The sequence below is a fragment of the Heptranchias perlo genome, chromosome 16, assembly GCF_035084215.1.
Source record: "Heptranchias perlo isolate sHepPer1 chromosome 16, sHepPer1.hap1, whole genome shotgun sequence".
Classification (NCBI taxonomy): domain Eukaryota; kingdom Metazoa; phylum Chordata; class Chondrichthyes; order Hexanchiformes; family Hexanchidae; genus Heptranchias; species Heptranchias perlo.
Genome location: NC_090340.1, coordinates 22,324,193 through 22,351,728, shown reverse-complemented (window position 1 = coordinate 22,351,728; position 27,536 = coordinate 22,324,193). Strand labels below are relative to the sequence as shown.

Here is a 27,536-nt window from a genome sequence, read left to right as displayed (position 1 = left end):
GTGACTATACTTGGAAAGTAATTATTGACTGTGAAACGCTTTGGGACATCCTGAGGATGTGAAAAGTGCTAAATAAATGCATATTCTTTCTTTCTTCAATATCATCCTACAGGAAAAGGGTGTTTAACTAAACAAAATTCAGTGATGTTCTGTTTCACTGGATTCACATCTCACAAGTGCCATACATTCACAGAGCATTCCATATGCCTGGCAGGAATTTCACTGTGGACTCCTCCCATTACAAAATGCCACCAAAAATTCCGTATCATCCCCACCAGTTAATTTTCCTTTCGTAAAGTTTTCCAATTAGATCCTTGTTTATTTGAAGAGGAGCTTAGGCAAAAATATGGAAGCCCTATTTTGCAGAGCTTATTATGAATTTGCTCTCCACATGTGCTCGACATTTTAATCACTCACTACATATTGGACCTTTAAGAAGTAAGGAAGTGTGACAGGGTTATTCAGTTATGAAGATCAGCTTACTATAGTGCAATGATAGGACAGTGAACAACACCATGCAATTATTGTATGTTAACTTTCAGTCAGTAAAAGTAACATTTACATTTTGATATTTACTCTGACTGGACACTAACAAACTAACAGATTAGAGTTAGAATGGCACAGCTCAAGGTCATAGATTTTCAAAGAGGGGTTGGTGGATCCTCGGGGTTCACGGGGTGGGTGGTTCAGAGTGTTTGTAAGATCATCAGGTTTCTGTCCATACGAGACAGCAATATTCTTTGCTGTAAGCACAGTGTTTGGAGAATTCTGTATTCTATATTTTTCTGTATTACTGACACTGTTTTTCTTTGGGTAATTGACACCCTCTTTCCAACATTAGGCCCAAGGTTCTTGGGAGTGGGTGGGTATTTAAAGGGGTCCCTGAGAAGGTGTTAATATTTGCAGGGGGTCCTCCCAGAATGTGTCAATATATTTGGAGGGGTCCCACACTACATGGAAAAAAATGAAAACCACTGATATACACTTAAAAATGACTATTGTACATTTAACATAGGAGTATTCCTTGAAGAAATTTATCTTGTCTTATTTATTAATTGCTTTTAAAAAGTACCCATTTAAAACATGTTCACACATATACTTTATGTAAAGGCTAAGCGGTTATTACCTTTACACCAGGGATTGAAGAGAAGGTAAAAGTCTCCTGCAGGGATCTGTTGAACGGGTTCCCCTCCACTCGGGTAGAGTATCAGATAGATTTTATAGTGGCCGGTACAGGCACTGGGTGGACTGTGCATGGCCAAGTGGATATGGCCAGGAGTGGACTGCAGGCTGAATGTCCATTTATCCCACTTCACCCTGGAGCTGAGCAATTTAATTCGAGTCCCATCTGCTTCTGATGGTGCGGGTCCTGTACAGGTGATCACATATATTTATGCAAGTACACATGCAACATAATGGCCTAACTTGGGAGATAGAATCAACTCCTGGGGGTGAAAACATTATATTGGAAGTTAGCCACATATACAATTTCAAAGTTTGATTCGAAATTAAATTGGATTCATTCAATGACTCAATTTACATACATCGAGTTACATTGAAAGTACAGCTCAGGAACAGGCCATTCGACCCAACTGGTCTATGCCGTCGTTTATGCTCCACACAAGCCTCCTCCCTCCCCACTTCACCTAACCCTATTATTCCTTTCTCCCTCATTGTTTACCTAGCTTCCCCTTAAATGTATGCTATCTGCCTCAACTACTCCTTGTGGTAGCGTGTTCCACATTCTGGGTAAAAAAAGTTTCTCCTGAATTCCCTATTGGATTTATTAGTGACTATTTTATATTTATGACCTCTAGTTTTGGACTCCCCCACGAGTGGAAACATTTTCTCTACGTCTACCCTATCAAACCCTTTCATTCCCTTTCATTATCTTAAAGAGCTCTATTAGGTCACCCCTCTGCCTTCTTTTTTCGACAGAAAAGAGGCCCAGCCTGTTCAGCCTTTCCTGATAAGGATATCCTCTCAGTTCTAGTATCATTCTTGTGAATCTTTTTTGCACCCTCTCCAATGCCTTTGTACCCTTTTTATAATTCAGAGACCAGAGCTGTGCACAGTACTCCAAGTGTGAACTAACCAAGGTTCTATATATGTTCAACATAACTTCTCTGCTTTTCAATTTTATCCCTCTAAAAATGAACCCCAGTGCTTGATTTGGCTTTTTTTAATGGCCTTATTAACTTGCATCATTACTTTTAGTGATTTGTGTATCTGTACCCCTAGATCCCTTTGCTCCTCTATCCTATTCAGACTCTTACTATTCAAGCAGTAAGTGGCCTCCTTATTCTTCCTACCAAAATGCACCATGTCACACTTATCTATATTGGAATTCATTTGCCAATTACATGGCCATTCTGCAAGTATATTAATGTCCTCTTGCATTTTAACGCATTCTTCCTTTGTATTAACTACACCCCCAATTTGGTGTCATCCGCAAATTTTGAAATTGTACTTCCGATTCCCAAATCCAAATCGTTATGTAAATTGTGAACAACAGTGATCCCAGCACCGATCCCTGTGCAATACCACTTCCCACCTTTTGCCAGTCTGAGTAGCTATCCTTAACCCTTACTCCCTGTTTCCTGTTTTGTAGCCAACTTGCTAACCATTCTACTACATGTCCCCTGACTCCATCTTAGTCATGTGTCTACAATGCGGTACCTTATCGAAGGCCTTTTGAAAATCCAAATATATTACATCTACTACATTACCCTTGTCTACACGTTCTGTTACTTTTTCAAAGAATTCAATAAGGTTGGTCAGGCATGACCTTCCCTTCTGAAATCCCTGTTGACTAGTCTTCATTAGATTTTCGTTTTCGAGGTGTTTTCCTATTACATCTTTGAATAAAGATTCCATTATCTTTCCTACCACCGACATTAAGCTATTTGGTCTATAGTTCCCTGGATTGGTTCTAGCTCCCTTTTTGAATACAGGAACTATTCCCTTTTCTAATGAATTTTTATATATATGTAATAGTGCCTCAGCTATCTCCTCCCTAGCTTCTTTTAATATTCGTGGATGCAATCCATCCGGACCAGAGGTTTTATCCTCTATAAGTTTGATTAGTTTATCAATTATCATTTCCATCCTAAATGTTTTTATATCTTCTTTGATCTCTTCTTCTAATGTCATGCCCACCTGGTTAGTCTCCCTGGTAAATACTGAGGCAAAATAGCTATTCAATATTTCTGCTATTTCGCTGTCATTACCTGTGAGTTTATTTTGTGCATCCCTTAGTGGCCTTTCCTGATTTTTCTTTCGTAATTTACGTCTCTGTAGAATATTATTCCTTTTTATATTCCTTGGAATTTTAATTTCATAGTTCCTCTTTGCTTTCCTAATTTTTTTTGACTTCTTTCCTAATCTTGTTTTATTCCCTTTTGTCATCCTCTTCTTTATGTCTATGTACTTAGATAATGCTCTTTTCTTTAGTTTCAATTTTATCTTTATCTCTTTATTCATCCATGGTGTTTCATTGTTGGCTAGTTTGTTTTTGCTTTTTAAGGGGAATATGTTTCTCCTGAACTCTATTGATCACCATTTTAAATATTTCCCACTGCTGTTCTATCTCTTTATCAAAGTTTTTTTCCAGTTTACCTTCCCTAATTCCACTCTCATCCCCTCAAAATTAGCTTTTTTTCCCCAATCTATTACTTTGGTCTTTGTCTTATATGTCTTTCTCAAATCATTATTTTAAACCTTATTATGTTATGATCGCTATTGCCTAGATGTTCTCGTACGTTCAATTCTCTTATCTGCTCTGGTTCATTTCCCATTGCTAGATCCAGCAGAGATTCCTCTCTTGTTGGGCTTCTCACATACTGGGGAATAAAGGAGCCCTGTACACTTTAAAAACTCCATTCCCTTTTCCCCTTTCCCTACCCCTTTTTGCCAGCATATTTGGGGGTAGTTGAAATCTCCCATGATTATTATTGGATTTTTTTACTCATTTCGTAGATTTGTCTACATATTTCATCCTCCACTTCTCTTCCACAACTAAGTGGTCTGTAGAATCTATCTATTAATGTGATCCATCCCTTCTCATCCTTTTTCTCAATCCATATAGATTCTATTTCTATCTTAATGTTACTTATGTCCCTTTTTTTCTACTGCTATCATGTTGTCCCTAATTAGTACAGCTACCCCTCCCATTTCTCCTTCCCTATCTTTTCTAAATAAGTTATATCCTGCAATATTTAACTGCCAGTCATGTTCCTTATGTAGCCGTGTCTCAGTTATCCCAACCACATCTGGCTCCTCGCTACAAATTATCACCTCCAATTCCCCCGGTTTGTTTCGGATGCCGTGTACCTTGCTGTATAGGCAATTTAATTTGTTTTTAATAATTGTTCCCCTTACTTTATTTTTAGTCATTTTGTACTTATGTTCTATGACTGTATTTGTTGCCTGACCGTTTATTTTGCCCTTATTCCTTACCTTGGTCTGACCTTTACTCTCATTTCCTATTTCTTCTATCTTCAGACTTATGTTATCCTCAGCAGATCCCTCCCCCTCCCCCCTTACTAGTTTAAAGTCCTATCGGCCAGGACACTGGCCCCATTCCGGTTCGGGTGGAGTTCGTCCCAATGGTACAGCTCCTTCATGCCCCAGTGTCCCATGAAATGAACCCCTCCTTCCCACACCAGTCTTTCAGCCATGCATTCACTTTCCTGATCTATCTATCCCTATGCCGATCAGTAGGTTTTTTGAGCTCCTGTTTTTTTTAAATTTAGTTCCTAGCTCATTTTAACAATGCTCTGACATAATTTCATGATCCAGATGTTAAATATATCCATCCTCCAATTCTCACCGTTTGCATGAATTGCTGGGTCTGTCTATCTTTAAACCAAACCACAACAGCGCGGCAGAGAAGGTTGCAAAGACGAGGAACCACAGATTAAACAAACTAACACTTTTCTAAAACATGGAAACTGACATGAAAACTGACAAGCATGCAGCGCCAAGTCAAGGGAAACGTGTGCTGTTAACACTGAGTTTTAAACAGTGCAAGAGCCCGAACGAGTTGATTCCGAATTGCAATCCCATTACAAACCTGTGTCCAGAAGGACTGCGAGCTGGTCTTTGCCCTCCAGGAATGCTCGGTGTTTAAATTCCGCATTCAGGCGGAACTCTTGCCCTCTCCGGACCAGGAGCCTGTCCGTGTCAATTTCGATGGTGTGATGCTCAGTATTGTTGGCCTCACACCGCAAGTCCACCGCTCCCAAGTACAGGTCTGCCATCGGAAAATATTCAACATTCAACCGTTCCATTCATATCAATCCATTTGTAAAAGTGGTTGCAAAGTAAATAAAACACCATTTAAGAGTTTCCTTTAAAACTAATTATCGCCAATCTTTAATAAATCTATTCACCCGCAAATCGTTTTCCTTATAAATAACCCATTTACTTGGCAAAATTGATTTTAAACTGTATTCTGTAGTTTGTTACTGAGTCATATTTTAAGTCTTACCGTTTGTTGCCATATTTAAGTTCCCCTTCACTGTGCAGAAATGAAGCTCTGCATTCTGTGGGACAGCCTACTGCTCTCCACTGTAGGGTAGCGTGGGGAAGAGACTGTGCAGTTTCATGTCCATCCATATATATACGACCCCCTGTGACAACGTCTCCAAAATATATGCACATCAGTTCCACGTGTGTACAAAGGGACCTCTTGTAATCGTTACCTCATTGACTAATACAGGAATTCTCCGAGGGGAAAAAAATAGCTTATGCAATTTCACTTCCTCGGAACTCAATTCAAAAATCAGCACTGGAAGCCAATGAGTTTGGAATAACATAGCATTGAGAAAGAGAAACCACCATTGAGAAAGAAAAGTCACAAAAAAAGAAGTGTTGATGGGCTGGATATTCTCCTGGCATGGTAGGAGGAGACTTGCTGAGCTGACGGCAGCAGTAGCACTCACCTCTATCTGTAAGGGGACATTGCCCTATGGAGTAACAGAGGAACCACTTATCCTGACAAAACACCTAATAAATCAAATAATATTTTAAAATCAAGTATCCATTTGTGTTGGATGTAAACAGAGACAAAAGAATATGTGAAGTGCATGGGAATCTTACGTTTGGGACCCTTACAAGCCAACTGTCTGATTCTAGTAATACGCTCTGAAGCATCTTAATTCAACAGTGCTTGCTCCAGGTTCCAAGCTTTTTTGTGTGTGTTCATAGCCTTCGGGGCAGCCGGAACGGCAAGCTGCTCGCAGGCTTCTGCCGGGAGCTGCGACTGTTAGAGCATCGGCAGAGCTGGTGACTGTCCCTGCAACCCCCACCCCATTGTGGTAAAACTTGCCGCCCCCACTGTCTTCCTCGGCCACTTTTACACCGCACACAATGAACGGGGAGTAAATCGGCCTCAGGTTCGCTCTGGGTAATGAAGACTATCTTTACACCGTGGTCAAGAGATCTGGAGTTTGGCTTTAAATCTCCCAAGTGTTGGGGAATTTCACTCGAGTTTCCAATGCAACGGGGAGTCAGATCATCGACGTTTACGCCAAAACTGCTTTGTTGTAACGCTGAAGTTTGTGTGCAAATGCACCTTTAATGTACGTTGTTTGGGAAATAAGAGTGAGACCACAGGAAAGAATGCGTAGCTGCAGACCGCTCGGTCCATTGATGTCCATTGCTGGGACAGCAGAATTATCCCTATGGGTCTCAAACGTTTTGTGTTCTGGCAAATTAACACTAGAAACCCAGGGTAAGAAATGCTCCAGCCAGCCAGTAACGCTGTCTTAAATACCACTGCTCCCTTAAAATGTAGTTCACTCTTTTTTAAAAAGAGTATCAAATAAAACACCCTCAACCTCACCTTAGCCTCACTGAATGTTTGACTTTATTAAAACCCCTTCACAGATTTCATCTCAACTTTCCAAAATAACTGAATGGGTAACATTTTGGAAATGGAAAAATTTTCTTTTGGTAGAATAGAATTTATTAATCTTTAAACATAAAAGGACAAGATTCCACAGGTTAAAACTCTCACAAAGTCCAACAGTTCTGGTAATCCTATTTCATGCACTGTTAAGTTCCACAGCCTTTACAACCAGCCAACCTAGTGTTGTCTTATGAAGAAATACTCCAGTGCCAGAATGTTGCTCTGTCCAAATATTAGATTAGGTCTGTTTATTCTGCTTTCTCCATTGTGTACACAAGATGGTCTGTGTTCTGTACCTTACTGGGGATGATTGACAGCAAACAAGGAAGGAGCTGCTTTAAAAACACAAGTTCTGAAAATTAACAACAACCGGATTCTGATGAAAGCTGAACATCTAAAACATTCACCCATCTTTTCTCTTTTACTTGCTGTGCATTTACTGCATTTTCTGTTTTATTTCAGATTTACAAGGATTCCTGGTTTCCCCTTTTTTTAAATATAACCTTTTATTCCCCCCCCTTACACCCCTCCCCCCATTGGTTGATTAAGCAGTTGCAAGTTACTAAAAGTGTATGTCTATTCTTAATTCAAAGTTACTTCATTCAAATTATCTGATAATTCAATTTTTAAGCTTAAGAAAAACAAGTTCAAGTGACTAGGATTAGACGGTAGTTCTTCTAATTTTGCTTTCTATGCTTTGGCTGGTTACCGAGAGCTCCTCATTTGGATTTAAACATCCAGTCAGATAATTGTACTCAGATTTTCACAGACTCACTGCTGATTATTGCAGGGGTCAAGCAACTGCAAACTCCATCAGGTACCAAAAGAGACAAGCATTTGTTAAGCTACATTAGACAACACTTTCTTTACACAGCCGACCCTTTTCAAAAAGTGAATGGTATGACAAAGATCCTCCTAAAAATGCAACGATAATACAGTATTAACGGGCTTTAACATTCAGGAAGCATGAAATGTGGTACATATGTTTAAATTGCAGGGAATTTTTCAGAGATTGAAATACATTCAGAAGTATAAAATCACATCAAGAGAAGAGGAACAGTCTCTCTAATATTAACATACCGGCTGTCAAACAATGCAGTAGTTAATGTCACATCATGTCTATGAATTCATAAGATTACCAGTAATTTAGGATATTAATAAACTGCAACAACAATTGTGGTAATTTTGACAAATAACAAATTTGAATGAAAAATGAACATGCAAAAGTAGGGAACAACATACTTTCAATTTAATTTGGAGTTCAATAGAGGTCAGCAAAGTGAGAAAAAAACACAATAAGATTACATCGTATTAGGCTTTGAAAATTGTCCATTTATTTTTGAACAGCGTGGTGACTGTTTCAGTCATGGATTGGTGAAATGTGGGTTTGCACCCATGAAGGGATTCGCAAAATTTCACGTCCCCCCCCACACCACGCCACCGCGAAGATTGATTGGAGTTATTAAAGAAACCCTGGTGTGACGTGTTTTAAAAAATCCACAGAATCTTCCACACATTGAATTGCTGGATTCAGCACGCTGCTGTCGGTTGACACTGAGTGGATGGAGACTGGTCAGTCATTCACAGACTGTGGTCACTCAATCCCTAAGTGATTACTCGAGGAGGCCAGGAGCCACTCTCTCAAACACAGGTCGCCCATGTCACGTGGAGACCACAGAAAGTGGGCAAGGATGCAAACGTAAATACCATAAGCAGTGCCGCCTATTTTTCTCCCCACAGTGTAACTGCAATCTTAAAAGGGATCAATCCCAGTGACAATTGTGCAGTCATTGGCAAAAAGTGTATAGATCTGCTCAACAACAATTAACTCGGGTGATTTATTAGTTATCATACAAACAGATCACCTACTTATTCTTGAAACCCATTGTCCAAAACACGCCAACGTGTGACATTCATGGTTTATAAAAGGAGGGCCTGCAGCTTGATAACCAGTTCATCCAGTCTTAAAAATGATTTCTGTTATTTCCGCTCTGCTTCCAAGTCTCATTGGAATCCCGTAGTAAATTGTCCCAGGAGTTACGTACACTAAACTGTTCTCCCCAGCTTTGTAAAGACCTTCAAAATATGGATTTAACAAATAAGCAACAATTGCCAGAGGAAAAATCTGTCCAGCATGGGTATGACCTGTTGAAAAGAATAACAAAAATAAATTAAATGTTAAGTTTGTACTAATGATTCTAACCATGAAGATTTTCTGAATTAAAATGGCTAAATCAAAGTGGTGAAATATTATATACATGCCTACACCAATGATGCAGATCTTTCACAGATACAGAGTGCATCATCGGCCTTGTAGATTCAAAGCATTTTAGATTTCTTCCCTCATAAGAAATGCACTTGTAACTAATCACTTATATACTCACTGAGTGTGGACATGGGTTTGTATTTCATGCAAATACTCCGTCACCCAATTTACACAGGAGCTGAACTCTAAGAGACAAGTTACAGGAGAAACAAGAGGGATTTGTTAGGGATAATCTGCGAGGACCATGCAAAAGCAGCTTGGGACCAAAGTTGTGAAACGCCATGTAGCAAACTGAAGAACACGGAAATGCCAATGTTGCAGTTTTCAAACATCATTTCACAAATGCCCCTGCCATCAGCCTCAATCACAACAGATGCTATGAATAAATATATTCATTTTCAGGATGTAGGCATCCCTAATTGCCCAGAGAAGGTGCTGGTGGATCTTCTTCATGAACCACTGATTCGGTTTGATACAACTGAGTGGCTTGGTAGGCCACATCAGATGGCAGTTAACAGTCAACCACAGGAGTCACTTATAGGCCAGACGGCAGGTTTCCTTTTCTCAAGGACGTTAGTGAATCAGGTGGGTTTTTACGACAATCGTCATGGTCACTTTTACTAATTTAAACTGAATTCAAATGCTGATGGTGGGATTTGAACTCACATTCTCTGGATTACTAGCCCAGTAACATAACCACTACACCACCATACCATTTCAGAAGCCTAGATCCCTCTAAGAAGGTGGTTTCCCAAGCTCCTCCTGAGACATTAGCACTGGAGCAGTAAATTAAATGAATCGTGGCAGTCACCATTCTTTCCGGCACTGGGTGGGCAAAGTGGGCAACCCACATGCGCAGGTCAGCACTGTAGTTTCCCACTTACTGCTCTCTACAGACCCTCGTCAGCCACTGGGGAAGGGTCATAGCCAGAAACAGATACCACAATTCACAACTTTCGCAGGGCTGCAAGTGTACAGAGTTGTTTGTCTGTTGCTGCTGAGGAATCTGCCCACCCGTACAAATAGAACAGGTTACACGGCACCAAGTAGAACTGGTTCTGTAGTATGAATGGCAACATTAAACATACGAACATACGAATTAACAGCAGGAGTAGGCCATTCGGCCCCTCGAGCCTGCTCTGCCATTTGATAAGATCATGGCTGATCTGACTGTAACCTCAACTCTACTTTCCCGTCTACCTACTATATAACCTTTGACTCCCTTGTTAATCAGGAATCTATCTAACTCAGCCTTAAAAATATTCAATGACCCTGCCTCCACCGCTCTCTGGAGAAGGGAGTTCCACAGACTCACGACCCTCAGAGAAAAAATTCTCCTCATCTCTGTCTTAAATGGGAGACCCCTTATTTTTAAACTGTAGCCCCTAGTTCTAGTCTCTCCCACAAGGGGAAACATCCTCTCAACATCCACCCCTTCTAGTCCCCTCAGGATCTTATATGTTTTCAATAAGATCACCTCTCATTCTTCTAAACTCCACTGTATACAGGCCCAACCTGTCCAACCTTTCCTCAAAAGATAACCCCCTCATCCCAGAAATCAGTGACTGAACCTTCTCTGAACCGTCTCTAAAGCAATTATGTCCTTTCTTAAATAAGGAGACCAAAACTGCACACAAGATTCTAGATGTGGTCTCACCAATGCCCTGTACAACTGTAGCAAAACATCTCTACTTTTATATTCCATTCCCCTTGCAATAAATGACAACATTCCATTTGCCTTCCTAATCACTTGCTGTACCTGCATACTAACTTTTTGTGATTCATGTACTAGGACACCCAGATCCCTCTGTACCTCAGAGTTCTGCAATCTCTCTCCATTTAAATATACTGCTTTTCTATTTTCCTGTCAAAGTGGACAAGTTCACATTTTCCCACATTATACTCCATCTGCCAAATTTTTGCCCACTCACTTAACCTATCAATATCCCTTTGCAGACTCCTTGGGCTCGATTTTAGGAGGGCGGCGGGTTGGCAGCGGGGGGTCGACTGGGAGCGTGGGTAACGCGCCCAGTGAAATCGGGGTGCTCTGCACGCAATCGCAGCCTAATTGAAGGCACTTACCTTGGCTTCCGGGTTTCGCGCTGGAAAGCTGCGCAGCGGGCGGACTGCACAGCCGCATCACGGGCTGTCAGCTGGAGGAGCCCTATTTAAAGGGGCAGTCCTCCACTGACTGATGCTGCAGAAAATAGGCAAAATTACAGCATGGAGCAGCCCAGGGGAAAGGCTGCTCCCAGGTTTAATGATGCCTCACTCCAGGTCTTACTAGATGTGGTGAGGAGGAGGGGGAGGACAGAGATCTTCTCCCCGACGGACGGGAGGAAGTAGCCTGCCTCTGCCACCACGGAGGTCTGGCTCAAGGTGGCAGAGGAGGTCACCAGCACCACCAATATATCGCGCACCTGCATACAGTGCAGGAGGCGCTTCAATGACCTAAGTAGGTCAGCCGAAGTGAGTACACTTATTCATTCCCCTACACTCCGTCTGCCACATCACCGCCCCCACCCCACATCTCCTTCTGCACTGCTAACACTACTCTATCACATCACTCCTCACTCAAAGCTCATCCTCATTTTACCTGAACTTACTCACCTCGCCAGTACTCATCCCACCACTACCACTCAACCCAATCCTCATACAATCTCATGGCTCTATCTCATACTCACCCTCTCATGCATCTCTTTCATGGTCAGCCTCACCCAATCTGCCACTACCTGTGCTGCAGCCACAGGGCATGCATCACATATGTGCAGTAGGAAGCGTAAGGCAAACGTGTCATGAGCATGAAGGGGATATACAAGGGTGTTTGAAGGTTTGTTATGGTTTTTACTTATATTTGATTTCTGATCAACTCACATTACATATTATATTGTCACCTCTACTGCCACGTCTTTGCAAATCTTGTCTGGTTTGTGCAATAATGCTCTTTCCTGAGGATCACAATGAAGACCCACACCTGATGCCACCCATTGTGTCACTGCAGAGTGGGTGTAGGTGTATTTGCAGGGCTCTTTTGTGCAGACAACTGAGAGACGTCGGCGATGTCCCTGGTGGCACCCTGGAAGGATGCCAAGGAGAAATTGTTGAGGGCAGTGGTGACTTTGACAGCGACAGTCAAGAAGATGGTGCTCGGGCCAGCTCGGCATGAAGGAGGCTGCAGATGTCCACGACTACATGTCGAGTGACTCTGAGCCTCCGTATGCACTGCTCCTCAGAGAGGTCCAGGAAGCTGAGCCTTGGTCTGTAGACCCTGTGGCGAGGGTAGTGCCTTCTGCGATGCATCTCTCTCTGTGGTTGCCTTCCCTCCTGCTGTGCAGGTGGATGTGTCACAGCATTGTGTTGTGGAGCTCCACGTGTCAGAGGTGGACGACGTGGCCGGTGAGGCTGGTGATGCTGTTTGTCCTCCAATGACTGCAGCAATGGCGGCCCCCATCCGGAAGATGTACGTTTGAGGGGGTCCGCAAGATAGGTACATGTGTCTGCACACCAGGGTAAGTGTGCAAGTTTGTGAATTTTATTGTTAGGAGGAGGGTGGTGGAGGCCAAACTTTGTCTAATGTGACAGAGTGGTCTCCTGCAATGAGTGAGGGTCTCCCCCACCCACCTGTCAAATGGAACTTTTCAGCTGCCACAGGCTGGTGGCTGCATCACGTCCATTTCAACTGGGAGTGTTTCCCCCAGTACGGGAAACAGTCTCAGTTGAGTTGAAAATCCCACCCCTCCTAAAATATCATGTCAATCAGGTCTGCAAACGACCTGAACTATGTAAATACTTGGTTTAAGTGGGATCCCACCAGCTTTAATTGCCGGCGGGAGTCCCGCATGCGGGGGCTGTGCGCGCATCTAAGCGCGTCACTGGGGAACCCAGAAGTGGGCGGGTTGGAGCCGGGCTCCGGACCCGCCCCAGGAATCCCCGATTTTCGGAGCCCCCCCCCGCCACGAACCTGCCGTCTCGGACATCCGAAAATCAAGCCCCTTATGTCCTCTTTACAACTTACTTTCCTACCTACCTTTGTGTCATCAGCAAATTTAGCAACTATACATTCGGTCCCTTCATCCAAGTCATTGATATAGATTGTATGTAGTTGAGGCCCCAGCACTGATCCCTGTGGCACTCCATTCGTTACATCTTGCCAAACTGAAAATAGCCCATTTATGCCTACTCTCTGTTTCCTGTTCGCTAACCAATCCTTTATCCATGCTGATATGTTACCCCCTACACAATGAGCTCTTATTTTGTGTAGTAGCCTTTGATGTGGCACCTTGACAAATGCCTTCTGGAAATCCATGTACACCACATCCACAGGATCCCCTTTATCACGTTGCTTGTTACTTCCTCAAAGAACTCCAATAAATAAGTCAATCACGATTTCCCTTTCACAAAGCCGTGTTGACTCTGCCTGATTGCACAGAGATTTTCTAAGTGCCCTGATATAACCTCCTTAATAATAGATTCTAGCATTTTCCCTATGACAGATGTTAAGCTAACTGGCCTGCAGTTTCCTGCTTTCTGTCTCCCTCCTTTCTTGAATAGAAGAGTTACATTCAATATTTTCCAATCTGATGGGACCCTTCCAGAATCTAGGGAATGTTGGAAAATTAATACCAATGCATCAACTATCTCTGCAGCCACTTCTTTTAAGACCCTAGGATGAAGTCTGTCAGGACCTGGGGATTTGTCAGCTTTTAGTTCTAATCATTTTTTTTTCAGAACCCTTTTCCTGGTGATTGTAAATGTTTTAAGTTCCTCCCTCCCTTTCACCTCTTGATTCACAATTATTTCTGTCATGTTATTTCTATCCTCTACAGTGAAGACGGACGCAAAATATCTGTTCAATTCATCCGCCATTTCCTTATTCTCCATTATTATTCCCCACACTCACTCTCTAGAGGACCAACGCTCACTTTACTTACTCTTTTCCTTTTTAAATACCTGTAGAAACTCTTACTATCTGTTTTTATATTTTGAGCTAACTTTCTCTCGTAGTCTAATTTCTCCCTCCTTATTATTCATTTGTCATTCTTTGCTGTTTTTTTACATTCTGTCCAATCTTCTGACCTGCCACTAATCTTTGCGGAATTGTATGCTTTTTCTTTCAATTTGATATTCTACCTAACGATCTAGTCAATTTCATAAATTCTAAATCAACCAACTCTGGGCTCAGGGGGCAGAAGAGCCCAATAATACAAGCAGCACTGCACTCCCAATCAGGAGAAGAGCAATGCTCCTGGATCTGCAGGGATTCCTAGTTGCACATGACAAAGAATCATTTGAAATAATTGCAGAATCGATGGGGTTGTATTCTAGCCTATTCCAAAACAGTTACTTTTTGTGGTTTTCTCCTACCCACGATGCGTTCAAGTGCAGTTCCCCACTGGGAATGCAGGATCAATTAATTAGTGTAAATATTGACACTGGATCATATTTCTTGCCATGCAGTTGTATGTTGCTGTACAATATTAATTATACTACGTACTGAAATGACGAGTGCCTGATGAAAGTCCTTGGACTGAGTTGCCCATAAAACAAACTTCCATGAACATTTTAACCATCTAAAGAAAGCATAGTTTTATAAATGTCGCCCGGCAAACCCTATAAAACTGAACAAATCACTAAAAGGCTTTCCTGTAACATTTGTACGGTCATCAATTAGCAAGTTTATAAGCCACCTTCTCTTCCTGCTCCAATATTTCGCTCCTATTCACTCTTGTTCTGAGGGCAATGACTCAACCTGGGGTACAGTTTCCACAGTATCAGTAGTCTCCAGTGCCCCAGCCAATTGGCCAATCTTCACATATGGAGCTTATGAACGTGGAGGCATCACAGCTGAGCCTGTTCCTGTCCTGACCTGATAGCCTGTCAGGCAGGACTCAAAGGATAATAAACACGAATGGGAACCTTGGCCCGTTTCCAAATTAACAACCTTTATAATAATGGGGAAAAGGCTAATTAAATAACAAATCTTTAGTTGCATAGATTATTTAGCAATAGTGGCAACATATATAGCGTATAGCTACTTTATTATAGACCGGATGGGTGCACATGATTGCAGTTCTTCAATACATTTTTAGCTTAATAATCACTTGATGCTGGTGTCTAATTGCTGACAACCATAGAGAAGTCATTATAACAGTATGTGCGAAATCAGTGAGAGGAGTGGATCTGTGGACCAGCACATCAGCAGCAGCCACATAAGCAGCTGTATGTAATCCCGTCATAGTTTCTGTCACATTTCAGCGCTTAGAAATATTTTGACATTATTAGATTCTATTATTAAACATGATGCCACTGCCAGTCAGTACGGCAACATATTGTCAAGTCGGCTATTCCCAGCAGTCTGGTACAGCCAGCATCATCATTCGATTGGGAGGCTGTTGGGGGTCATAGGGGGAAATTGGAGAGATATAGGGGGTGATTTTTGTCCGGGGCGCTAATCGAGTGGACGGCAGGTATTGTGATTGCACCAGCTAAAGGCCCGAACTATTTTGGTGGTCGGGCCTCATTAACATGCAGTTGACGAGCAGCAAGCACTGAACGGGTGCTCCGAGGCAGCTGGCTGGTCGGGGAGGGCAGGAGATCAGCTAACTCATACGTAGGGTGACAGTACGGACCTGAGGGGGGATGGGAGTGAGGCGATCCCAGGGTGGCTGGAGTATTTTCGTTGGGCCAGAAGGAGCACTCCAGCTGCTCCTGGCCACACAAAAACATTAATTTGGCCTGTTTATGGAGCCGCCTGCATTGATCCCTTTAAGGACTGCTGGTTATGCTGCTCCATGCCAGGGACCAACGGGTGATTGGTCTATGAAAATTGCATCGGAGTCCTACGTAGAGCCCCAATTTAAGTATTGAAATAAGGCTCTCGCCTGATTCAGGCAATAGCATGGCCACCCATTTTGGAGGCCTGCTCGAAAATTGAGTCGGATGGGCCTGGGGTGGCCAATGGGTGGGTTTTAGTTTTTAAAAAAAAATTGTCTGCCTATTGCCCCATTTTCCAGTGTAACAGTGCGACAGGCATACAAATATCATCCCCATAAAGTCTGATCTTCAGCACATCGTTCATTATTAACAACAACTCTTCCTCTCTATTTTATTGATAATACTATGGTCACTAATCCTCTGAACTTTCCTCTTGTTTCTTCCAAGTTCCAAATGGCCTATTTTAGAAACTCTTCCTCCTCTGTTGAAATCAAGATTCATTGCATTGAGTCCTACATTTATTCATTCTTTCCCAGAAGCTTCAAATGTGGAATTCCTTGCCTCCTTCAGTTTTCTCTTTACCCGACAATCTATTTTTAAAAGCCAAACTTGGCATAATTTAGCCAGGACGTACACATTTATTTTGTCTTCTCTCCTACTCTTTTTAACCTTGGTGTACTGCAACATGGGTTTTGGCCCTTAACTTAGGTTTCTCAATTTTAAAAAAATCTCCAGTTCCTGCATTAGTCTCTTTGCCCCACTGAAATGAATAATACTTTATTTCAAAACAAAGCTGTTTAAACCCACAATGGGGATCTTTTCTCTGCCCTCCCCATTCTTTCCAAATCGCCACTGGCTCAAAATTAATATTTCTAAACTCAATAAATGACTCAAAGCTACAAATAGTGTCCTTGTGAAATAAAACAACTGCCCCTCCCTCTTCACATGAGTGACAACATCAGCAGGAATTGCTTGTGGTTTCTTGCTCTGAAAGGCTACATTCTGAAGGCTACATTCTGAAGGCTGCTTGTTAAATTATCTTTGGGCTTTGCCCTCCTGAGTGATTAGTTTGCATTGACAGAAGTATACCACCCGCTTTGACATTCATCACATTGTTCTGGGGGGAACAAATTAAACCTTTGATTATTATGACAGTCTTTCCATTTTAATATCAATTTAAGGACTGTACTCTGGGTCTCTCACTGTTTTTCCAGCCTGTTTGTACCTCATCAGATTTGCTGGAAAACTAGAAAAACCCAAACTGACCAATGACCACCGATACAATAGTGGATGTCACCAGAATTGACATCTCACCCTATACAGTGTATAAGTCCACATTCGAAAGAAAAGCAGTGTCCAATTTGTTGCGTGATGTAGTCAGAACTGGACACTGAGTGGTCAACTGCGACATCATCTTCAACATTCAGAAGTCAGTCAAGAACAGGGGACTGGAATGTTGTCCACCCACCTGTAAACCACAAGGCACGCAAACTCTTCAATTACAGGCCCCGAGCCCCTTGACTTACATGGAGGTAAACAAGTTGCAAAGATGACTGGAAAAGCAGTAGTGCAGGACTCTGCAAGGCAGATCAGATACACTTGCCACTGTTGAGAGCTTCAATGTTCGATGCAGCCTACATCTGCCCTGGGATAGAACATTGTTGTCCTGCTTGCCACTCTGCAGACTAAATCCATCTATTTCGTCTGAACTATAGTGCAAAGCCATGCAGAAGAGTGGATTCAGTGAGGTCCCGTACTCCTCTCTCCAACACAAAACAGATGTTAGCCAGGAGCAGCACAGCAAGAGTTGTTGGCGCTTAATTCAGATGTTTCTGCATATACCATGAACTCAACAGTGTGCCTCAGTGTAAAGCACCAGCATAAAATGCCAGGAGCAAAGCTTCATACACCAGGGCCGATTTTAAGTGCCTCCGACTGGATTAAACAGAGTACATAGGATCCCGATTGCAATCATGAGGTACAAATGGGTGGAGTGTGCATCAACACTCCACTTATTTGTACCAACATTGAGTTGTACCCTTAAAGGGACCACTGGAGGCAGCTCAAAAAACAGCCAAACGTATTTTTAATTTTTATTTTCGTGGGGCCAGGAGGAGCAGGAGTGGTCCTCTTGAGACTACAAAAAAACTCCAGCCTGCTGTCAGCCAGTGCAAGCCCCCCCCTCACACCCCACTGTCCCGGAATCGCCTTCTCCACCCCACCCCCAAAATACTTGCCACCCCCCCAACTGGCGAGCTGTCAGGAAGCCTGCTTGGCGCCTACAGCTCGCCATCAGCAGGTAAATGAGGCTCGGGCCTCACGGCGATAATAATGGTTGGGCAGCGGGCACACTCCACCCACCGATTGCTTGTTGTGTGTCTAGAGTTAAAATCAGGCCCCTCTGTCTTTCCTACCTGTGGAATTCTCCCCAGACAGTGTCATTGCCTAAAACTGCTCCTATCACAGTTGTCCCCAGCTCCAGCCTATTGTTATGCCACCCGATAACAAAAAGCTGCTGTACTCTCAGAGTTAACGCCAGCCGTCCTTCAGGGCACTTTTTGCTGCAATCTCGAATAGATATTGGAAGTAGTGAAAAGTTGGCATCAGCTCAAGAGAAGGAATCTTCCTCAAAGAACATGGTTTTTCTGCCTACAAACAGCATTTAGGTAATAACAAGGCACTCAAGCAGACAGACTGCCAAACACAGAGGCAGACTCAACAAGTCCTACAGCCCGTCTTCAGCTTCAAAACAATAAACGTCTGAACAAAGGCGGAGGTTTTGTGTAAAAAAAATTTCTATTTAAATGACCATATCAGAGCACATCATTAGCAACTTTAAAGGGCCAAAGACTTTATGAAACCTTTATCACAACATTAATGGAGAATGACAACATGGCTAGAGGTCGTATAGAATGGTTTCTGGTGGCTCTTTGCCTTAAAGTAATGTTACTGGAAGATGATAGGGAAGTCACTGCATTCAAAATAGCTTCTACATGCATTCCTGTAGATTAAAGATTAACACTGACTCTAATAAACACTATTTTTAGTGTTTTTAAAAAATTCCTATCGATACATCAACTACTTTTTCAGCAAAGGACAAAATTAAACAGGTAATAATGGAGGATGTCCATACCCGAGAGAACCAGGCTGATGTCCGGCCTGCTCTGTAGGGCACGTTTAGCAGCGACTGGCTGGTGTGCCAGCAGCACTATAGCATCTTCGGTACTGCAGCCATTCAATGCTTTCTTTAAGTCCATACCGTGTCCAGGATACCTACAAAGCAAACAGCAACAAAGTCAGGCCAAGAGATTATGGGATAGTGATCAATATTACCTGGGTATTGTGATCTGGCCGGCTGCTCGTGTCCCTGTTACTGCAGTAGGACATAGACAGATAGGGGGAATTTTTAAGCGCTTTTCCAGCACTGCTTGTGGGCCAGGAGGAGCAGGAGTGCTTCCCTCCGGCCCCCCCAGCTAACCTGCCGCAATCTGCCGACCCTCACCGCAACCTGCCAACCCCACCCGATCCCCACCTCCTCGCGGTCTGACGACCCCTCACCACCACCACCACCACCACCCCCTCTTCCTCCCTCCTATCCAGTCCCCAGCTGCGGCCTTCTACCGCAGGCCTTCCGGCCTGACAGCCAGCCAGCTGCCGGATGGGAAACGGAGAAATAACATTCAAATGTGGTCCTGCCATTAAATTCGGCAGGACCTTCCTGTATTTCCAGGATTCCTGGTAGCTGACAGTCACCCCCGCTCCCTCCCCGCCTTCCCGTAAATATTGGAGCCATAGTGTTTGTTTATTGCCTCTCGGTTCTTTAGGAGCCAGTTTCATGCTCTCCACTTTCCAGATCTTTTCAAATACTGACTTTTGTTTAAACTTTAAAAATTTGCCAAAAGAATATTGCCTACATAGATCACTGATTGGTCTAGAGGAAAGCAAAGACTCTCTCCTGATATCGTGTTATTCAACAGTTTTCCTTACCGGTTGTGTACTTTAAAGAAAGAAGCACATTGGAGCCTTCTGTACAGGCCAAACAATACGTTATTATTCCTACATTATTTATTTATTGCCTTCTCATTTTCCCCCTTTTTCTCCCCTCCGATTTCCCCCTCCCCATAGAGGAACTAAGATGGCTGGCAATCTGCGCCAGGCCCTATTACTGCTCCTCTGGATTGATCCCCGGGGGAAAGTGTAAGACTCAAAACACAGGGATGACACGTTCCGCTGTCCTGGGCCACTGCTCAATGCGATGGCTGAGATTAGAAACTCAGCAGGCTGGGAGAATTGATCCTGCATCCCTGCACCTCATAGTGAAGCACACTGGCACTGCAACTCCTGGCCCTACCATGCTGATCTGATTTCTGTGCTTTATGAAATGTAATTATCACATGAATTCAGAACTGACTCTTAGGATTTAAAAAAAAATTATACTTTTACTTATATTATTTTCAATGTTTAACATAGTGGAAGTTCAAACTTCTCAACCATTTTTGGGTCAAATTTCAAACTGAAATGTCAGCTGTATTTACACAAGAATTTTCTTCTCTCCCTAGAATTGAATCAGCTCCAAATTCTCTCAGAACTCAGCGCAACATCTCACACTCAGAATGGGGGTACAGTGTAGCCTCACTTGAATAACCCAGCACCAACCACATGTGCAGCTGTAATCTGGGACACACTATTACCATGATAACACTTTGAAGCCTCCACTTCCTCACTTCACTGCTTTTTATTTCCACTCCAACCTGTGGTTTAATGGCACCATGTCTGTCCCCTTAACCACTCTCTCACAGAAAAATAAATAACTATTATAAACCCAAAGTTGTGTATTTTTTTTTGCAATGTCTACCTTTGTTTTAACAGTGGGACATAAAGAAGTCTGAATCATACAGCAACAAACATTAAGCCCACGACCTAAACTTCAAAGGTCAAGAAAAGTAAGTCTGCAAAATTCCACTATTACAAAATCTGCAGTGATTGTCCTTACACAATCCTGTGTTGAGATTCAGTGAACAAGTCATTGATTGTTGGTAAAGGGAAGATGTTAAAAAATTCCCATTTGCTCCTTTTAAGTCACCCTTTGATCGTTCTGAGGAGTGAGAAGGGCGGCTACAGAGTGCCAGAGTGTTTGACTTTCTCAGAAGAGCTGTTGCATTCCAAGCCTTTGGAACACATTCCCACAAGGACTGAGTACACAGTGCCAAGGTGGAAAGTGAAGCACGTACCGTAACATGTCCGCTTCAATGTCATCAACCCCAGCCAGACAGAACCAGTTCTTGTTCTCACTGGGGCTGTAAATCCTGACGTGTTCATTGTGGAGTGGCCGGATATTTAACGTCTGCAGATGCTTAAACCAGTTGGTGATGTCAGCGCTGTAATAGTCGTGGTTACCTAGGAGTCATTCAGAAATATGGCGCACACATTACTATTGCTTGTTCAGCTTCACTTCCATACACTGCCTCAAACTAACTAGGTCGGAACACCAAAGAGAAAAAGGGGGAGAAAATATCTGTGACTACTACAAAATCTGAAACAACAACAGAAAAGGCTGGTTGAGGGATAAATATTAACCAGGACACCGGGGATAACTCCCCCTGCTCTTCTTCAAAATAGTGACGTGGCATCTTTTACATCCACCTGAGAGGGCAGACGGGGCCTCAGTTTAACGTCTCATCCGAAAGACGGTACATCCCTCAGAACTGCACTGAAGTGTCAGTCTGGATTATGTACTCAAGTCTCTTAACGGGACTTGAACCCACAACCTTCTGATTCAAAGGCGAGAGTGCGACCAACTGAGCAACAGCTGACATTGTGAGGACCAACTGAGCAACAGCTGACATTGTGAGGACCAAATGAGCAACAGCTGACATTGTGAGGACCAACTGAGCAACAGCTGACACTGTGAGGACCAACTGAGCAACAGCTGACATTGTGAGGACCAACTGAGCAACAGCTGACATTGTGAGGACCAACTGAGCAACAGCTGACATTGTGAGGACCAACTGAGCAACAGCTGACATTGTGAGGACCAACTGAGCAACAGCTGACATTGTGAGGACCAACTGAGCAACAGCTGACATTGTGAGGACCAACTGAGCAACAGCTGACACTGTGAGGACCAACTGAGCAACAGCTGACATTGTGAGGACCAACTGAGCAACAGCTGACATTGTGAGGACCAACTGAGCAACAGCTGACATTGTGAGGACCAACTGAGCAACAGCTGACATTGTGAGGACCAACTGAGCAACAGCTGACATTGTGAGGACCAACTGAGCAACAGCTGACATTGTGAGGACCAACTGAGCAACAGCTGACACTGTGAGGACCAACTGAGCAACAGCTGACACTGTGAGGACCAACTGAGCAACAGCTGACACTGTGAGGAGTCACACGTTTAGTGTACACCCAGTGCCACGGTGAATCATACGTTTAGTATACAGCCAGTCCTATGGGGATTCACATGTTTAGTATTTAACCATTGCCACAAGGATCTGTGGGGATTTACATGTTTAATAAGAAATGCAGGGCAAATATGGATAGAGACAAAATGTCAAACCTGGCTAATTTGTGAGGCCGTGCACCATCTCACCATCTCCCAAAAACCCAGATATGAAATCAAGTATAAATGAGACAGAGAGCCAACTGCCTACTGGCCAGTTTGTAGTCATTACGTAACAATCTCTATCCATCAGTGCTATCATTCAATAACTAAATACTTCTAAAATGAAGAGGAAAATATAATTATAGGAATAAATGACTCAGAAAAGAAGGGCCGGTAATTATTTCAATTGAAAAATGAAGCATTTCCATTCAGCTTAATCAGAAAGGTACCTCTGGTGTTTCCAGGTGTACTTACAATAAAGTGCTGGTCTTTTTTTAAAGTGAAGCTTAAAGGTACTTTTATGTCAATTTGACAAAATGCAGAACTAACCTACCAGCTCTTTGTAAGCAATCCATTCAAAATAGGAGCCCACAGGAAAGAGAGCTCCAGTGGCTTGAACTGCAATTGGTGAAATTGAGAGGATTACTTATAGTTGCAGCTATAGTGCTATTCTTACATTGATGCAGTGTGGTTTTGGGTGCATATCATTGAAAAAGTGGCAGTGTAACTCAGGCTCCATCACCAGTACTAAAGTGCTGAGCTGTGACACCCCCTCCAGGAAGCTTTGAGTTTTCAAAGCTTGCAGCATATATCCAGCCTACTGCAATTGGAGTTCTACGCCGGAACAGCCACCTAGTGCAGTGTGTCCAATACATTAGCCATTAGCCACATGTGGCTCTTTGGGAATCCAGATGTGGCTAATTGCATTTCTGATTAGTAAATAAAAAATGAGTAACAGACACTGTCCTTGGGCATGTGATCTATATACTCATATTCATATGACATATGCATGTGTACTTTAATCTTTTTGTGAATTTGTTAGTAAAATGGTAAGATGAAAAGCAGAGTGTGCGAGTGTTTTTTGATCATTGTGAGTGCTTTACCTCCTTACATCTACACAGCTGCATTTAACCCTGCGTTCATCCCCTATCTTGCTCAAGCTGTCTGTTTTTGCACAGAAATATCTCTGGCTTTCAGATCCTCTCACCCTCTCTCTCTCTCTCTCCTGTCTACACATTCACTATACCCCCCCATACTAATTAACCCATGATGCTCGTTTACCTATATCAGGCTGTTAACCTGTTATATTACGCACTATCCTACAGGATGAAGAAAACTCACAGCTGGAACAGGCACGATGCCTGACAATCAGAAGCACATTACACACTCCGAGCAACAGGCTATTATGAATGTTAATTCCGTAAGCTTTTACTTATTTTGACTGTAACAGTCAGGAAAGATTCTAAGTGGAAGACAAACGTTTTTAGGTCAGGTTAGATGAGTCCCTGGTCCCATGCAGATAACTGCTTGAAAATAGGTTGGTTTTGATAGTCATCAAGTGTAGCGAGCAAGTCCAAATCCTTGCTGGCCATTGCTAACTGGAAGGAGCCCAAAATTACATTTACAAGCTTGCATGGCGACTTCAATTTCACTTGACACATTGGCCGCAATTGGTGTGCAAAAGCAGTAATCCAATAGCAAAGTGCAAAGCCATGACCACCCTGACAGTGGAAACACAGAGACCTGTGGAGTTTTTATTAACTTTACTTTTCTGGGGTGAAAGCTTCCTCCCAGTACCCTTCACCTTCTACCTGTAATCTTTCTTCTTTAATAGTAATTAACACTAGCTATTTGCACTATAGGTATACGATTCTGGCATCCATACTGTAAGCTTCCAGTTTTAATATATTTACAACACACCTGTGTGGAAAAATGTTTTATGAAATTACTCAGAGTAGGAAATTTGTTTCATTATAAGAAGTATGTTTAACCCTTAGACCACTGGCAGGTTGAGGGGAAGTTCTGCCTCCCCGGACTAACCAATTTTGCAAGTTTTCATCTTGCTGCTATGACATTGAAAATAATAATCCATGTTTAATTTGTACATTCCCAAGGATTTGCTTTTATCAGATTTACATACACGTGGTTACATGGCTGCCACTTATTAAATAAAAAGACCTTTTACCTGTAACAAAGTACGTCCCCAATTTTGGCACCAGCTGTCTTAGTGGCTCTATGGCTGTTCGGAGATTGACTACCTGAGAGTCTGTAAGGTCACCGACAATCACAATGATATCTGAAAATCATGCACAGTTACTTAGATAATGTTTGCTTTATTGCAAGTTTAAAATCAAAAATGACACAATCGAAATAATACTCTATTTACAGCAAGGTATGTCAGAGAACTGGACAACACCTTCAATACTTTTGCCTTACTTGACTTTCCAGTAATACATGGAAGTTACAACAATGAATCAGGCTATTCGCCCTATCAGTCCATGTCGGTGTTTACCCACCCATGCAAGAAAATAGTCCTAATCACATTTACCCTCCCTGTTCCCTATACAATCTAATATTGAATGCTGACATTATTTCTGCCTCAACCATTAACCCTGGAAGTGAATTCCACAGCCTCACATCTCTCTGTGCAAAGAAGTTTTGTCTGCCCTCTGTTCTAAATCAGAGTATAACTAAGTCAGGTAGGCCAGGATGGTCCCAGGTTTGACCCTGGTCTGTGCTGAGTTAATTGATCTCAACTAGGGCAACAATAGGAGCACTGTAATTGGCTGCGGTGCACCTAAAAAAGGGAAAAAGGGGGAAAAAATCAGGAAGTGCATGTGTGTGGATGCCAGGTGGGGGGCAGGATTTGTTTGGTTTTTGGTACCCCTTCCCTGCCCAGTTGAATAGCCTACTCTCTATCTAGGCCTACATATGAAGAGGGTACGGCACTAAATTAGAACTGGACCAACATCCCACAGCCAAGTGGACTACCAGCGGCCATGGTGAAGGAAGAGGACACACTATACCCCATGTCATATTATGAGCACTTGCATCAGATAACTAGGATTCTGGAACAGATGACTGACAAGTGGAGCTTTGCCTCCTTTGGCTCCATTCTTGTTGAGGCTTAAGACTTGAGTCACTTTAGTGGCTTACCTGGGTTTAGATCATTAACCATCTTCACAACCATTTCAAGTTTGGTCCTTCCTACTGTAGGCCCTAAGTGAATATCAGCCAACAAAACCATCTTCAAATTATGGAATGGCTGAGGTAGCTTGTGGACAGGTATTTCCACCCGTTTGATCAGAGGAGGCTGCAGTGCATTGAGGAACCCGACAACAGTGCAGGCAACAGTGAACAGGAGGGCCAGGACAACTTTGACAGCGTTCCGACTGTGATTGGACGACGTCGCCCGGGTGAATCTGAGCAGCTTCTGGGCCTGTTCCAGAAGCCCTAAAACAAAAAGACTGAAAATGAGGAAAATGTACATTCCTAGGCAGGTGTAGGAGACCAATGAGAAGATGTGAGGTTCTTCTGACACCAGAGCCAGCAGAGAAAAGAAACTGGAATGAGCCAGAAATAGAAAAACCAAAATAATGATCTTCCAGCCAGTAAAACACTTGGAGCCATTGCAGGAAACTGTGCACAAAATCTGCAGGTTCGACACAGTCCTCTTCCAGATATACCGCGATCCGATTGACATGAGGGTGTTGATAAACAGCAGAAACTGTACACGGAACAACTTTAACAGAGTCGGCTCATCAAAGTAGTCTCTTAAACTCCTAGAAATGACCATAGAGAAAAACACAGCAGCGGCGCCCAAAGACACGCGGATCTCCCAGGACAACCTGCCGAATGTCAACATTTTCCCCCTTCCCCCTTTCCAGTTTATTTCTTTTTTCTTTAAATGTCTTCCGCCGATTGCATAAGTAGGGAGTGTGAGTGTGTGGGGTGGGTTATGATGAATATTAATCGGACAGATTCAGCAGACCGATTGCCATCGATACTTCCTCATTTTGTCCGCCCACCCCGGTGCAAAAAGAAGCCGCCCTTCCACCCGCGCGCGCGGGTTCCATCGATACAAAGTAACAAAAATGACAATGGAGGCTTCGATTAGAACGTTGCCCGGAGCTTCCGCGTGCCAAACCTCACGTTCCAAAGTTCCGATACAAAAGGAGCGCTCAGTGCCGGCGCCGCTGTGGGTGGTGACTGTTTATCTTCTTGTCCACTCACCTGAAAGTATAATTTAAACTTTCAACCATAACCTTCCCCGCCCCCTTTTCTACTAACGCTGGAACTCACTAAATATCTGTAATGGATGATGGCAGACACGTTGCACTGTTACAAAAGACTAATGATTATAAAAGTACACAATGTGGAAATATTGCTCAGGAAATGTGTACGTATTTTCAAAAGGATTTAAGAACTGCAAACAGACAACATAAAATTTAGTATATCTTTAATAAATGGGAATCAGCGGTAGAGAGCGGTGCTTTTTGATTGTTGTGGCTTCGCAATTAATTGCCAAGAGCAATCAATGAAAAGTTCCTGTTTGATTTTCTCAAATGATTTTCTGAAGCGTTATTGCTATAAGTCAGGATGGCCGAGCGGTCTAAGGCGCTGCGTTCAGGTCGCAGTCTCCTCTGGAGGCGTGGGTTCGAATCCCACTTCTGACATTACTTTTTTCCTTTTACATAGTTAATAAGCCGATAATTATTAATATATATAAAATATCAGTAAAATTCCTATTGTTTGGAAAAGTCAAATATTTGACTAATAATGAGAAACATTCCGAATTAATTGCATGTATTAAGTCGTTTATTTTTAAATTTATTTTAAGTAGTGCTCATATTGAAATATCATAGAATTATACAGCATAGAAGGAGTCCATTCGGCCCATCGTGCTTGTATTGGCTCTTTGAAAGAGCTATCCAATTACTTCCACTCCCCTGATCTTTCTCCATTGCCCTGCCTTTTTGTCCTTTTCAAGTATATATCCAATTTTCTTTTGAAAGTTACTATTGAATCTACTTCTACCACCCTTTCCGACAGTGCATTCCAGTTCGTTATCTTATTGCAAGTGAAGAATATATATATTTATTTTTTAACAAATGATGCTAATTAGTTTGCTGCGTTATAAAAAATGTTATATTCTGTTTATTCATATGTGCTATTAACCAACTAGGTACATGTTTTTGAAATAAGTATAAAAATAGAGAACCATGGAATGACAGAATTTAGGTTTATGCCCA

The 27,536-nt window shown here is 42.6% G+C and overlaps 2 protein-coding genes and 1 non-coding gene across 3 annotated transcripts in view; 1 reads left to right on the top strand and 2 right to left on the bottom strand.

The window, feature by feature from the left end:
* tgm2l (transglutaminase 2, like) overlaps nucleotides 1-5,874 on the bottom strand; it is a 37,119-nt gene extending 31,245 nt beyond the window's left edge. Inside the window, exons 1-3 of the mRNA XM_067997795.1 lie at nucleotides 5,492-5,874; nucleotides 5,075-5,254; nucleotides 1,127-1,369 (exon numbers count right to left, since the gene is read on the bottom strand). Of these exons, the coding sequence (XP_067853896.1) occupies nucleotides 1,127-1,369; nucleotides 5,075-5,254; nucleotides 5,492-5,504 (436 nt within the window). The 5' untranslated portion in view covers nucleotides 5,505-5,874. The remainder of the gene's footprint in view (nucleotides 1-1,126; nucleotides 1,370-5,074; nucleotides 5,255-5,491) is intronic.
* A 1,073-nt stretch (nucleotides 5,875-6,947) lies between these two features.
* tmppe (transmembrane protein with metallophosphoesterase domain) lies at nucleotides 6,948-26,532 on the bottom strand. The gene is made up of 5 exons (XM_067997794.1): nucleotides 25,441-26,532; nucleotides 24,470-24,580; nucleotides 21,125-21,290; nucleotides 19,027-19,166; nucleotides 6,948-9,058 (listed from the first exon to the last, which is right to left on the bottom strand). The coding sequence occupies exons 1-5, from the start codon at nucleotides 26,147-26,149 to the stop codon at nucleotides 8,868-8,870; spliced, it is 1,317 nt and encodes a 438-aa protein (XP_067853895.1). The 5' UTR covers nucleotides 26,150-26,532; the 3' UTR covers nucleotides 6,948-8,867.
* Nucleotides 26,533-26,877: 345 nt separating this feature from the next.
* On the top strand, nucleotides 26,878-26,960 carry trnal-cag (transfer RNA leucine (anticodon CAG)). The gene has a single exon. It is a non-coding gene; the product is annotated as a tRNA-Leu (tRNA).
* The last annotated feature ends 576 nt before the right edge of the window (nucleotides 26,961-27,536 follow it).

Bases quoted from the DNA above. Each gene is read 5' to 3' on its own strand.
- tmppe (XM_067997794.1), bottom strand. From the start codon at position 26,149: ATGTTGACATTCGGCAGGTTGTCCTGGGAGATCCGCGTGTCTTTGGGC. The intron at 24,581-25,440 runs GTAAGCCACTAA...CATGATTTTCAG, and splicing joins GGTTAATGATCTAAACCCAG to ATATCATTGTGATTGTCGGT. The intron at 19,167-21,124 runs GTACGTGCTTCA...TTTGCTTTGTAG, and splicing joins ATTGAAGCGGACATGTTACG to GTATCCTGGACACGGTATGG.